Source organism: Condylostylus longicornis, unplaced genomic scaffold (assembly GCF_029603195.1).
Source record: "Condylostylus longicornis isolate FDR11 unplaced genomic scaffold, ASM2960319v2 ptg000055l, whole genome shotgun sequence".
In the NCBI taxonomy this organism is placed as follows: Eukaryota; Metazoa; Arthropoda; class Insecta; order Diptera; family Dolichopodidae; genus Condylostylus; species Condylostylus longicornis.
The window spans coordinates 4,195,636-4,211,190 of record NW_026578024.1 but is presented as its reverse complement, the minus strand read 5'-3'; the positions used below and the strand labels follow the sequence as shown (position 1 = coordinate 4,211,190).

General features: G+C 27.1%; 1 protein-coding gene across 1 annotated transcript; it reads right to left on the bottom strand.

Moving 5' to 3' along the window:
* Nucleotides 1–1,673: 1,673 nt before the first annotated feature.
* Nucleotides 1,674–13,628, bottom strand: LOC129611741 (transient receptor potential protein). The gene is made up of 16 exons (XM_055525034.1): nt 13,439–13,628; nt 11,090–11,325; nt 10,875–11,019; nt 10,714–10,809; nt 10,505–10,647; nt 9,665–9,866; nt 9,318–9,494; nt 8,500–8,734; nt 7,093–7,245; nt 6,735–6,880; nt 6,231–6,598; nt 5,814–6,168; nt 4,322–4,547; nt 2,995–3,312; nt 2,737–2,900; nt 1,674–2,667 (listed from the first exon to the last, which is right to left on the bottom strand). Exons 2-16 carry the CDS (start codon nt 11,272–11,274, stop codon nt 1,942–1,944), a joined length of 3,639 nt encoding a protein of 1,212 aa, XP_055381009.1. The 5' UTR covers nt 11,275–11,325; nt 13,439–13,628; the 3' UTR covers nt 1,674–1,941.
* Between the last annotated feature and the right edge of the window lie 1,927 nt (nt 13,629–15,555).

Genomic DNA, 15,555 nt, shown 5'->3' with positions numbered 1-15,555 from the left:
TAATTCAAAAAACAAAATTACAAAATATAAAACTCTTAAATACCACAAAAGAAAAGCAAAAATAATAAATAGTTGGTCATTGGACTCATAAGATATTCATGTGAAATTTGTTAGAATATTTGTGATAATTCTCTATAGACGTGATTGTTGCAAAAAATCATGTTTCAGAAAAATTAAATTTAGTACAAAGTTTACAGGTGGTGTGAACTAGTGCCAAAAATGCTTTGTTATAGTTGAAAATTGACTATATGCATAAATTTTCAAAGACAAATACCTAATCACTGGCAAATCCAACTTTTGAATTGCAATTGCTTTTGTTCTCTTAATTCGCAAAAAGGTCTTGTTTGTCTCAAGGCACTGAAATCTTTCAACATCTTTTCATTTGATATAACACTATGAGTAAACTATTTATTGCTTAACTAAATTTCACTGGATCCCTTTGAATTACAATTCAAGTATAAAAAGTGCGTCTAAATTTAAAATGAAAATCATAATATCCAACTGAAAAGGCATGTTCTGCATTACAAGGTTTTTATTTTTTAAATTTACATTCATACTGAAAATAAACACCAAAAAAGTGTTATACAAGAAAATTTTAGAACAAACAACATTTTATAACAATCGGCACATGTATGTATATTCATATTCTTCAACTGTCATAAGCTAAATATAGATAAATAATATGTTTTCCGTTTATATCGTAAAGGAAATTGCAAAGAATTTAACTATTTTGACATTGTTCAAAAAATCAGTTTTAATGATAAATAACTTTTGAATCAATGGTTTTCGAATAAGCACATTTGCTAGTTGGAAAACATTTTATATTGACAAACGGGTAAATTGAAACAATATCAGAATATGAGACAAAAGGCAAATTACAGATGTTCATCGAAATTTTTTTTTGTAGTCAGTATGGCTATTGTAAAGAAAATTGTGTACATTTCAAATTTGCATCGATATAACTCGGCCTAATATCTAGTATGTCCATAAACTTACGGACGGTTGGTCAAAATTTATAAGCCTATTTTTTTTAAACTGTATTGTAAATGGACTTAAAGTGTTAGGAAATCGTTAGTAGTATTAAAATTGACAACAGTTACAAAAAAATCACGTATTTCACGGTGTGAATTGTTAATTATGCTTTATGTATAATGAATATACGTGCAGGTATATGGGGGTCTAAATATAATTAAATTTAAAAAACGCCATGTCTTAATTGCAATATTTTATTATTTGCATACAGTTGCAAGAAGGAACGCATAATGAAATGTAAATCGGAAATTTTACACCAAAAGTGTGAGGTTAGGTAAGGTCGATTTATGTAAGTCTAATACACGCACTTACAAATATAAAGTTTTTTTAAGAATTTCAGAAGGGTATGCTCCTTTGGTGTAATTCAGAAATTTAGACATACTCGTAATTACAAATTATTCGAACTAGGGCAATATACATAAAAATTTTTAATGATCGGAATAATTAATCGGAGAACTTTTTCTTTGTAGAAACTTTCTGTAAAGCTATTATGATAATTATAGTTATACCTTACGCTTGACAGATGTCTTAATATTTTTTCCAATATAAAACCTTTAAATAAGTGAGTATTCAACTTAATCTTTCTGTTAATGTTTTTACTACATTGAAATAAAAAACCATTTTTTATTACTCAAAATTCGAAATATTTAAGATTTTATTAATACTTTTATTAACATTGCTATTGTAACTTATAATATTATAATTATTATTCACAATTGTCACTATATTCAAATGAAGAATATTAAGATGAAATATTAAATATGATTTAACAAGCTAAATAATTGGTACTTAAGTATTAAAGTATTGCTAAAAAAAGTCTGTCTTCTTATTGAAGGTTTTACATCAAATAAATAACACAAAACAAAAAAATCACTAACTTTTATATTACTGTTACCAAAATTTTGACACCTAAAGCCATCCAGAAATCATTTTTCCGGTTACTGTAGACTTTCCTCGATCTCCAGATGCTCCAGCTCCAGCTGTACTCTCTCCTATATTTATTTTAGTTACTGGTTTAGTTGATGCACTTGGAGCTGGTGGTTTGGAACTACTTGTCGTACTTGTCGTGGTTGAGCCTCCCTGAGCACTTTCAGATTTAGAACTCTTTTGTTCACTTTGTTTATCTGAAGACGTTTTTGCAGATTCGGTTCCTGATTTTGGTTGGTCATTTGCTTTTGTTATTTTATCATCTAATTTTGTATCACCTTTTTTATCTGCTCCTTCTTGTTTGTCACCTTTTGAGTTTTCTCCACCCTTTTCTGTTTGTTTTTGTAATGGTTTATTTTCTGATTTACTACTTCCTACTTCTGTTGTCTTCTTAGCAGTATTTTCAGATGGTTTATCGCTGTTCTTAGGGGGTTCGGATTTTTGATTTCCTCCAGGATTGGAGGCTGATTTTTCATCAGGTTTGTTTTGAGAGGAAGGTTTTTGTGGTGCGTTGGGTGCATCTCCTTTTTTACGGTTGGGTGGACTTGGAGCTTTTCCTTTTTCGGTTGGTTCTGATGTTTTTGGCGCCTCTGGTGCATTTTTGAGTACATCTGTAGATTTTTCTGCAGATTTTTGACTTTTCAATGTATTTTGTTTAATTAATTCCTTCTTAACAGATGACATTGATAATGCTTTGGATAATTCCGGCTAAAAGTAAATAAATATCGTTATAAGTTCCAAACAAAATTGTAGGCAAATGATGCAAAATTAAATTACCTTTGGAGCTGGAGGCTTTGGATCTGATGACACTCCAGCATTATTTTCATCACCTTCGTCTTTTATGTCCTCTAGCTCCTCACGTTTAGTCAAAGTTTTCTTCATAAATTTAACATATGCAACCCTGGTGGTTGGTGTAACTTGACTTAGTCGTGGATTAAATTCTGTATTTAGAGACAATTTTGAAATAGTTTTATTAAAATCAAAAGAAAATTTGTTTTCGTAAATTTTTTGATAAGTCAACCTTCAAAACCTTACCAACTAATGTATCTGTATCCATTGCCAGTCCAGCATTGGCTTCTGTCAAAATCTTTCTTCGTAAACTGCGTTGACTTCTTCTTATCATAGAGGATTTTGTTGAACCAATAGGGTTACTTGAAATAGTATTTTGGCGTACGATAGCATTCCAATCTTTAGAAGCTTTTTCATTTTTGTTTCTTCCGACAACTTTTGCAATTGTACTAAAGATATCCTTCGAATTATCTTTTTCCATTTGAGTGGCAATTGTTTCAACGATACCAATTTGAAAGTCTTTTTTAATTCGACGTTCTAACACACGACCCTTTTTATTTGTGGCTGCAAAAGTTTTAATTTGTTAGATAAGATATATATATACACATAAATTTTAATTTCATTCATATAGGTTATGTGATTCAAATTTGTGCTTATGAAATTTGGGGAACATCAAGTAGAGGATAAGAGAAATAGGACGACAAAATTGGTCATTGTAAAGTTGATAGCTGTAAAGTTAATTGACAAATGTTAACAGGTTTTACCAAAAGGGTCGTAACAAAGCTTAATAAATATAAAAAGAGGTAAATAGCTACCAACAAATCAATTTTTTCTAAAAAACAATTTTAAATTCGTTTTTGTTATTGTTTCACATTATTTTATTTCTTTAAAATTCAATAAAATCAGTTTGAATTAAATTTGCATAATATGCCTTGAAATTTTACTATCATAGTGGTTGTGGCCAATTCCAGAGCGAATTAAGGAAATTCATACAATACGAGTATAATTAAAACTCACGTGTAATTCACAAACTAAAAGAAACTCATGCCTTCAAATATGCCAACTCAATCATGTGAAAATCAAAAAAACGAGCATGTGACAAAAAGAAATTTATATTTTTAAGGGCTTCACGAAACATTAAAATTTTCATAATTGTAAAACACAAAAGAACGAGAATAATTCCAAATCGCTTCAATTTACAAACAATTATCGATTTTCAATATTTTATTCAGTTTTACCTTTTGTGACGCTACTTTGTTTTCTATTCTTTTTGTATAATAATGATTAAGGTAGCACATGGAATATAATTCCTTGAAAATACTATCAAAAAGTTTTCATTTCCTAAACATCCGGTTCGAATATTTGTTATTTTTCTTTGTTACAGTCAGTTTAAACATTGAATCAAAACTTATAAGTAAAAAATTAATTTACGATAAGAACGCGCTTTGTTTATTCTTGACGTCTTACTATGACGCTTCGTTTATTTTTGACGTCTTTGATAAATTTTAAGGTTAAAAAAACTATTTTTGAAGTAGTTCCTTTATTTAAAATATAATATACGCAAAAGACTTACCACCAGTGTCCCTTTTCCTGTCGATATCTGGTATATCAAATCTATTTTGTTCTAATATGTCTAATAATTCATATCTAAATGAACTTATATCAGCTCGTACTTCAATAATATCATCTTCAGTAATACCATAATCATCACGTTTTCTCTGCATTGCAATTACATATCGGCGAACTAAATGCTTCATTACTTTTTCATGTAATCTTTGAGCTCTTTCTAAAGCTCGTCTCTATAAAATTTGAAAAAAAAAAAACAAAAAAATAAAAAAAGATACATTGCTTGAGCTGTAAACAAAGATAACATAAAGATAGAAAGGCTAATCTTGGACTTTTTATTCAGAGAGAACAAATAAAGAACTCAAATTAAATCAATATTGTGATACTTAAGAGTTTCGTCGTATATTTCAGCTTGCTTAATAATTATATTCAAAGTAACAAAATACAGTGACATGGTAATCATTACACAATTTTTAATTAAACACATACACCTACACATAATGTTACATTTCATAATATTTACAATATACTGATATAAGCTTTTTTATTTGGTAAAGGTTTTGCTTAATGAAATCATCTAAGCATGAAAACAACAATTTTATACACTAGCTAGCCATATTAATTCAGAAAAAAGATTATAAAATTTAAATTTCTCTTTTAATGAAATTCAATAAATTTTGATTTTTCACTCAATAGGAATCAAAATTAAATTTAAGTAAAATCTTATATCGATTTCAAAATTATCATAATAGAACTGAAAATTATCAAAATGGATCACTTGACTTAAGATATTGTATATAAATAAATAAGCAAATACCTTATTTTTATATAAAATTTAAATAAAATTTTATGGTCTTACATAGTAAGATGAGGGTGTTATGCAAATTGGATTAAGTTTTATAAATGTTTAAAATTTATTTTGTTTAATATAATATAAATGACACCAACATCATCTCTATCAAGCATACCATCTTCAAATACATATATACCATACCTAACTGAGTCTATAAAGATATCTTGCTTTTGACGTAATAGTTCCTAGTTTTGCGAATTCTTTCTAGGTGGTAATGAATTATAAATAATTCTATAAAACATTGTATACAATATAAAATAATAATGTGGAAGCAAAGAATTTTAAAGACTCATACATACACAGATAGACAAGATACAGTGAAAATAATAATGGAGTCTTATAATATATTGAAAGGTTGAAAATTCATTGATGGCCGACAGATTATCCTGCTTATTTTTATTTTTTTTTGTAATATAGACGTCATAACTATTTTTAATAAAATTGTGAGTATTTAATTAAAATTAGGAAATTAACATGAGGAGAAAAAATTATTTACGGAAACATGCAAAGGTATGGAAAATTTTAATTTTTTTTAAATTAAAAACTTTCCTCATTCAAATTTCATAATGTTCGGGTAAAGAAAATTATTCATAAAAATCTATACATACATAATTGGTTAAACATAATTGCCATAAATTATAATTACCAAGACACTCCTCGTTCTTTTCTTTTGTTTTCCTAATGTTTTACGAATTAGTTTCATAGATGGACACATATTAAATGGTGGAGGTAAAGTAGATCCATCTTCGAAATAACTCATCCATAATTGTGATCTAGCAAATTTCCATTCGACATCAGCTTTTTCATAAATTACTTGATATGAATTTGACATCATAGCAATCAACATATTTAGTAGGACAATAATATTGATTACACTGTAAGATCCAAAAAGTAAAAGTGCCCAAAAACGTGTAAAACCTTTAATACCAGCTAAATCGAATGATACTAAATCTACTAAGCCAAATGATGCCCAAAAGAGTGATTGCGATGTCTCAAAGAGGCTAAAAAGTTACCGTATTATTGACCGTATTTTAATTGATAAAAAATTTTTTTAAAACTTTACTTTGCAAATCTTCTCCATATAGTACAAGCTTTTTCTTGATCATCAAAATCAGGTACATCTGGATGCAAATGATAACACTTACGTTTCTCTAAATCAGCATAATACCATAGTAATTGATTTAAACCACAACCGAATGCAAATAGAACTAAAGTATATATGAAGAAGAATTTAATAATATCAATAATCATTCGACCCAATGAAACTTGAAGTGGTCCTAGATGAGGATTTATCGAAAAAATGTGCACCAACTTGAGAAACGAAAATATCATACCGGCAGCAAATGCGCCCTCAGCTATTAGCATTGGGTCGAATGGATGCCAATGTTCACGTGGGAAGTATGGATTTATATTACGGTACCATAAATCTCTCTGAAAGGAAAATATTTATGAGAATTTTATTTATTTATGAATATGAATGATATTTCAATAGATAAAATATACAAGAGATAAAATACATGAAATCAAATGCATATGCTACAGTTCATTATACGCAAAACACACTTACATGAGAAATAACCCATGAAGTTATTCTCATTAATATCCACGTCACATAAAATGTATTTGATATAAAATCGACAATATTCCATAAGTCACAGATATATTCAAGTAATCCTTCATTATAAAGTGTTTTTAGTTCCCCAAATATTAAACCTGCAAACAATAAAAGTATTTTAAGTAATTGTAATTATTGTATTAATTTTATCATTTCATGTTGTTCCATTAATGATGCACATGAACACGTGTATGTATTGTCATAATTTATTGCAAATCGCAATAATTATTTTACGTATGGTATTGTGTGTTTTTATTGTAAAATAGTTTTAATTTACTAATTGTACAAATTTATTATTTGTTTTTCTTACTCGTGATATACATAATAATTGCTAATTCGATTGGACCAGGTAATGATCCGCGTTCATGTTTTTTCCAATCTTCAAGGATACTCAGCATCCATGGAAATCCCATTAATTCAAACATTATTGGTATCATTCGTAGCGATGATGCTCCAAGTAATGCTGTAATAAAAAATTCTATACATATATGAATGCATTAAGAGTAAAATCAGTTCTATTGTACCGTGAAAGTAAAAGAAGGATAACAATATTGCAATTTATGATATAAATGAGTTTTTCAATAGGTTATATGTAATAGTAAATTATTATGTCACATACGAGTACGTATATAGTTTTTATTCAAATATTTGATATTTCAGCCCTTATGAGTTCACGACAGATGTGCGAACTTATCATGACAGAGACATAAAAAATTTCGACGAAAACATAATTACGGAAATAAACCCTACAAACGCAACATTAGTAGGATGTTAATAAACCTGCGTTATACCTACAAATTATATTTCACTTAATCTAACTCAATTAGAATTTTAACTAAGTTTGGTTGCACATCGAACAAATTGTCAAAGAGTATTATAAGTTCGGATTGTAGCCATACAATTTTAAAGACAAATTAGTCATATTTCTGTTACATAGAGTAACAGGGCTCTATTCCAGTAAAATTTCATGCAAACTCGAAATCAATTAGTATTTAATTAATACAATATGTACACAAGTCAAATACAAACAACTTTAGTTATAGAACAATTCTGAAAAATTGTATTGAATTCTTTTGTCGAGGTATCGAGAAACATTCGTAATGGTATCACAGATTTGACACGGCCATTACTTATGTCTGGTTTAATTGCTTATTTTTATACTATTTAAACTTGATTTCCAATATTTAATATTTGCCCGTATTACATAACCTATTAAAACACTATATAATAGATCACCCAAGCAATATTTATGAAATTTGAAAAGTATGTTAAGCGTAGGATGTAAAGCAAAGATATGCTATTTTGTTAATTATTGTTGAATAAGATTAAGAATCGGAATAAGAATATTAATTTTGAGTTTTGTTTGTTATTTAACTCACAACTATTACAAAGTTCATTGACAGATCTACGCCGGAGCCTAATACGAACATCTTACGAAAGTATTCAGTGTTGAAAAAATATTTTCCATACAAAATTAAAATTATTTCAATTATTTGGATAATGAAGCGTATAAGTTTCAATTCTTTTTGTATATTTTCTCCTTTAAATTTTAACAAACCTCCTATTTGATTGTCGGCTGATTTTATGAATATATTACAAACATACATTCCTTTACATACTTTGATGTACATTTATTTAAATAATCTAATCTCTTAATAACATGAATAGCGCATAAGTTAATAAAATAGCATAATGACAACTCAAAAAGAAAATTTACCTAAAAAGAACATGTAACTTGTAGAGTGCATTATAAATTTTACAAAAGGCTTCCTCATGAGAAGACCTTTTTCTGAACCTGGTGCTATCAAATACGTTAAACTGTAAATTGGAAAACTACATCCCAGTTGCATTACTTGTGTTATTTGTTGTAATGTTTTCTTTCTACGAAATCCTGGTAAACCATCATACCATATTGCAGCTAACAATTGTTGAACATTTGGATGAGCAACGAACTGAAAGATAACGAAAATGTATCAGTATAATGGGAAACGGTACCAATCCTTGGTATATAAATAAAATAATAAATTAAATACATATTAGTTTAATATTACACAAATTAATAAGTGAACACGAGTTTAGTTGATGAGAGTGAATAAAAGAAATAACAGTAGCACCTATATGTACAACGCAAATCTATAAGAAAATATTTTGTAGCTTTACTTGAATTGCTGGAATGTCTACTTGCCCTTCTGACGACATGAAAGCACTTCACAAACATGAAGTTTATTCTGAAGAAAACTATTGAAGGTCTTAATTTTTATTTAATCCATATATTTGTGAATTGGTTACAACTTGGTTGCAGTTGCACAATATTTTGAGTTTGTACTAAATTTTTTAGAATGCTTCGTTGTCTCTAAATGTAAAATGTTTATAACCGTATTCTACATATTACTTTCAAAACCCTGTCAATTCTTGTCAAACAATCTACTTTACCATTGATTTATGAATGCTTGTATGAGGACGAATATAGATGCTTGTATAAAATATTAATGAAACTATAAACCGTTTTCCCGACATTTTCTCCTATTTACTTACATTTTTTTGCTTATACTTGATTGCTAATTTTAATCTTTCTAATGTTTGTCGTTGCCCGGGCATCCAAACATCTGTACTAGCTTCATGATTAAAATTTAACATAACTTCTAATTCAGATGAAGTTCTTGCATGATCAAGTAAAGATGTCACAAATTCCTGAACGTCTGCACGCATTTCCTTTTAATCGGACCAAATGAAAGTTTATTGTTTTTTTTTTAAATAATATTTAGGGAATTATCACGCTTCTAACAATATTTTGAATATAGTATTTATATTATTATAAAGCATACATAAAAATATTAAGTATGGAATCTAGTATCCCATTGTATTGTTTATATTTAACTTACAGCATATTCGGCACGAAATTCCGATTCAACAGTTTGTAAGTGTTTTAGTTCACATGAAAGTTCAAAAGCTGTTAATACTGGATCCTTTGAACTGAGAGCTATTAAGGAGCTAGCTGATAATGCTTTATATGCGTTTATTCTTGATTGTGAATAACGTAATGAATCTGATTGTGATGATGCTATGCAAGTATCACATCCACATCTAAAACAAACAATTTTTTTTATTTATTTCATTAATACTACACAATAGATCAAAAGAGAAGCCGCGAAGTCAAGAAATTTAAAATTGTGCTCGACGATTGACTCCTTTTTCATTCATTGTGCGTGCTATAATGATACATCCGTCAGAGGATATCTTTTTGAAAAAAAAATTCTAAGTTTTGATAATTCAATTCATCGACAGAGTGAAGGAAAAACAAACTGAAAACATAGTTTGCCGAAATATTGGACATTCTTTTTCTATAGAAGTTTCAGAAAAAGAAATATTAGTTGCGTATTAAGAATATAATTATAAAGATAAATGGAAACAATCTGGGTTTTGAGGAAAATTCTTGATCATAGTAAAAGATCAACAAATTACTTAAATATTTTCAATTTTACAGTACATAGCACTTATTACTATTTTTGGTGGATGTTGCTGTTAAATTGAAAATCTTCCAAGTTAGGAAGTTCTGCGGTAATTTGGCAAACTATTTGCAAAAGTTCATTATTCTCAAGAACACAAGCTTAGAATCAAATATTAATTTACAGTTTAATTACGGACAAGAATCTTTTAAAGGAATTAATTATGAAAATAGTTAAAATCAATATATGTATATTTTCTTTTTTAAATTTAATCACTTGATATCATGAGGCATTGGAACCGAAGCTCCTCGATCTAGAAGAATTTTTAATATTTCATAATTGTTACGATGTGCAGCTAATATTAATGGTGTTATATCTGGTGTAAAATTTGATTTTGAACGATCAACTGCTTCCCAACTCTGTGGCAAATGAAAAAATATTACTTATTTATTAATTGAATAAAAATATTTTAGAATTTTTAGTACGTATGGTTTTCCTTCTTCGTGAGTTTTCTCTTCCCATTGTAAAAGTTCTTCTACAGCTTCAACATATTCTTCAGAAATCGCGTGTAGTAAAGCATCCTGTACGTAAGTTTTGCACATTAATATGAAGTTTAATATTAAATAAAAATTTGGACAATACTTACTCCAACATTAATCCCCTCTTCCAATAATAATGTTATTAAATCTTCATTTTCATTTTCGATAGCTGATATTAAAGCTGATCGGTTAAGTGGATCAACACAATTAATATTAAATTCAGTTGGTTTGTCTTTAAATTCATCAATTATTCTAAAAAACAAAAAACCGAATTAAATGACTCTAAAAATATATTTAAAAATTTTATATTTTCTATAACTACTTTTTAACTCTGGCACAGTCGCCTTTTTCAGCTGCTAAAATGAAAGCTTTTTCTACTTCTGATAAAATGTATTCATCCTGTGCATGTATATTTAAATTTTCTATTGCAGCTTCTTCATCTTCTTCCTGTTTTCTACTTCGTTCTTTTTCTTTTTCAACAAGACTTTCTTTTGATTCAGATTTCATTGTAAATGTTTATTTCAATTATTAGAACTAGAACAACATTTAGTGTAAATTCTGTAAATTAAATTAAGGCAAATGTCAATATACAGTCTACCACGGAAAATTTAAGTTTAAAAATTATACTTAAATCAATTACTTTATTATTTAATATTAAATTTATTCGAAAATATGCAAAAATCAAAGTTTCATCATTTTACGATTTTAGTGGAAAACATAGAGATTAAAAGGAAAACCTTAAAGTTTATGGTGGAACTTAAAATAATAACCTCATAAAAGTCATATTGTTTAAAATAAAAATAATTGGAAAAGTTGACAATATAGTTCTAATTTGAAATATTATTGATACTAGGTTAATACACTTGATTTTTTTACTAATCCTACTTAAAAATTGAAAAAATTTAATCAAAGGAGCAGGTACTTAAAATAGTATTAAAACATTCTTACAAAAATCCGGATTATTATATTTTCGTTCTTTTGAAACTTTAGTAAGTCTAATATTTTTATAAAGCTCTGTTAATGTGGAAGCACAACTGAATATTAAGGTAAATCTAGCTCTAAATCAAAATTTAGGATTCCAAAGTGCTGTCTGTTTTCTATTTTAGTTTTAGTTCTTATTTTATAAAGTTTCCCATTGGGAAAAAATTAAGAATATAGACTCGGCTGTTGATTCACATTTTGGGGTCAATAATGATTACTTGCTTCTGGTTTGAATAATTTAATTTGTAATAAAATTATTGTAAATAAGGTTTTAAAATTAAAGTCTTGATAATGTAAAAAAAACTGCCAACGGTGAAAAAGGAATTTAGGCTATTTTATCGCCGGCGGTAATCTCGTTTGATTCCGAACAGTTCCGTTTAAATATGTTTATTCTACATGAATTTTGAAATTTCACCGCGAAAAATCGTTCTTATTCTACTCTCAATTTAGGGCGGTTGACAGCTGAAGTATATCACACGCAAAGTTCCAAAAATATTAAAAAGATTAAATTTTAACTTGAAAATGTTTTAATGTTGTTGAACATATTTTTTCTTAGAGAATTAGAGCTAGATTATAGAGTAATTATAAAAGTATGTTTTAAAAAATCAATATAATCTTAGATTATAATTGCAATACAACATTTATAGAACCAAGTTTTTCAAATTAAGAAGGGTAACGTAAAAAATTGATTTTTTTTAAATTTTATGTTCCAGTACATTTCTATAATTACTAAATTTATTGAACATTCTACTTTAATTCTATTTAATATTTTAATTTCTTAGAAGGTTGTTCTTAATTCGGTGAAGGTTAGTTTTAAATTGTAATATAGAAACAAGGTTATATTTAAAATAAAGAGAAAGTGAAACATAAGAAAGCAAATATTAAGTATAAGAAAGCAATTTTCATTCATTCACTCCTCATATTTAGATAATATTACAGCATAATTCTAAAATCGATTTTGAACATAAATAATGTGTGAATGTAAAAAAAAAGTGCATTTAGAAATTACGACATCATATGTACAATATAATGTATAACAGTCTATGACCTATGTCATACTATTACATATGTACATACACTTGTATTGAATTGTTAGCACAACAAAATGAATTATAAACATTTTTTTTTTTGTTATTAAGTATTAAAATTTGACCTTTTACGAAAAAATTCAAAGGGTTGAAGTAAAGTCGTTCAACTAAAACTATATAGTTTAAGTTGAACGACTTTACTTCAACTGCTTTTTGAATTTTGATTTCTTAATATAAGTCAAATCAATTAAGAAAATCAGTTACAAATTTTATGTAATATTAGTTATCCTGGAGCTCTAAATTAGCAATCCAATTTACTTTCGGCAAAGAGACAGGCAACGAGCGAAATATTGCTCTCCATTATACCATATTGAAAGTGCTGACAGACAATGGAAAATTCGATTAATTGGAAGAACGTGAAATTATTTATTTACGATATGGATCGTTAATTGATATCCCGGTGGAATTTGTCAGAATTCTTTGATTAAATAGTTATTGGAAGCCAACATTGTGTATAGCCGTTAAAGTAGTTGAATTTCTGAATTGACACATTTTTTTGATTTCTTCAAAAATTTTATTTAAGTATTTGTGCAACTTATGTTTTAATATCCTTTAGTTGTCATTTATTTGAAAAATTTGTATGAAACTTATAATTTGCTTACAATTTATTTATTTTTCAATATTATTTTTAATTGATTTATTTTCCAATTTTAAAAATGATTTTATTATAATATTAATATTTAAAATTAAAATTAATTATTAATATAGTTAAAAACATTAAATCCTTTGAATAGCTTTTTATTATATTTAAAAATTTAAAATAATAAAACTAGTTTTATATTTAAAATTTTAGGCAGGTAAAAGTTTCAACCGTTCCGTGATTAGAATTGAACTGAAATTTTATTGTCAAACTGACCAAATATATTACTTTAATTACATTAAAAATATATCAATACAGAAATAGGCACATTTAAGGTTTTATTAAAATTTCTAAATGTCCTCAAAAAAACCTAGCTAATTTGTAATACGAATTTAAATTACAAGAACATCGAAAATTTGTGAAGAATACAAACACAAATAAAAAGAATTAAATTACAAATAAAATTATTTTGGTTTTCTAATTTGTTTTAACATCATTCCATCAGTAATTATTTTAGGGTGGTCGAATTTTTTTTTTATAAAATAGTAAATTAGTCATACTAGCTCAAGCGTTTTGTTATAGGCTTTTAATTGAATTTCTTAAATTAAAAAATAAAGTTGGGCCAAGGCATGATATATAAAACTATTGTATACATTTAGAATGAGCAAAAAAAAAATTTAAGGAGGCATTAATATACGGACGAAAAAACGAACGGATGAATGAACAAACGGACGGACAAAGGGACATTTTAGGAATATACTAATTACCTCATCTTTAAAATAACAATAAATTTTTAAAATCACCTAAGTCCATTTCCAATATTCCAAATGCTTTTAATTTCCAAATTAATTATAATGTCATTAAATTGAATTTTTTTAGGAAGTTTGAAAATAAATATACTGCAGAGTGCAGACCAAAGACTATAGTTTACCAAATTTTTAATTCACTTTAAACTCATTCACTTAAAAATGAAATATTGCAATACTTCATTTTTATTTAAAATGTTTTCTTTAAAATTGAAGCAACTATTTAACAATGAACTCGAATTCAAAATTTGATCCACCTTAATTGTAAAACTCTTGTGGTATAATATTGAAAATAAATTATATTAAATGTATAATTGAAAAAGATTAAGAAACATAAGACTTTTACTATACAAAGCTAGTGGATTAAGAGTGTTCGCAATTTAGATTGAACTTCAATACTCGTTTCTGTTGTGTAGTGCCTTTTTTAATACAAATTGAAACAAAATTTAAATATCAATTTAGAGAGAAAAATTCAAATTCTATATAGGGTGTAAAGAGAAGTATGTGTGTAAAATGTGCACGTATACGTTTAGCATTTTGTATGATAAATTATTCGCAAGTTTAAATTAGTGCTATTAGAGGAATTTATTATATATACAGCAAATCTAACCAACATTTCACATAAAGTTTAAATTTATGCACAATTGAAGTTGAATAGTACACGTTATTCCAAAACAGTGGTTAGGTAGCAGTTTTTTGGAATTTAGAGAAATTAGCTCTTGCGGCACTACAAGTTCATTACGTAACTTGAATTATTTGACTGACGTGTTTTTTTGCGCGCATCTCCTTTTTTTTCAGGGAAGTCATGATAATTGCGAACACTACTAATTAGTTTAATAAAGAATGTTACTTACAAATAAAAATATATAAAAATTTTTTGTTTGTTTTTTTTTCTTGTGAAAACAGGAGAATTATAAAACATTTCGCATTGAAATTACTTATCGAAATTCTAATTTAAAGAGTCTCCCTATGCAACATTAATTTGTTCATTATAGTATATGTACTTTGAATTTAGAAAAGGCAAAAGTATAGGATAACCTCGTGACCATTCAAAGAAAAATCGAAAAAAAAGTGAAGGAAAGGCTATTGAAACTAAAAAATCAACTAAAAATCTAAAAATGTAAAATTTCAATAAAGAATGAAAACAAAATAAAAATTGTACTTAGAAATCTCAGCCACTACAATGATAGAAATATGTCACCAACAAATTAGCACAGAGCCTGAATTTGTAATCAAAATTCAATTAAAGTAAAAATTAGACTTCAATTAAGATGAAATAGACTACAATTTCCGAAAAGTAAAGGACAATTATAGGCATAATAACTTTCATTTT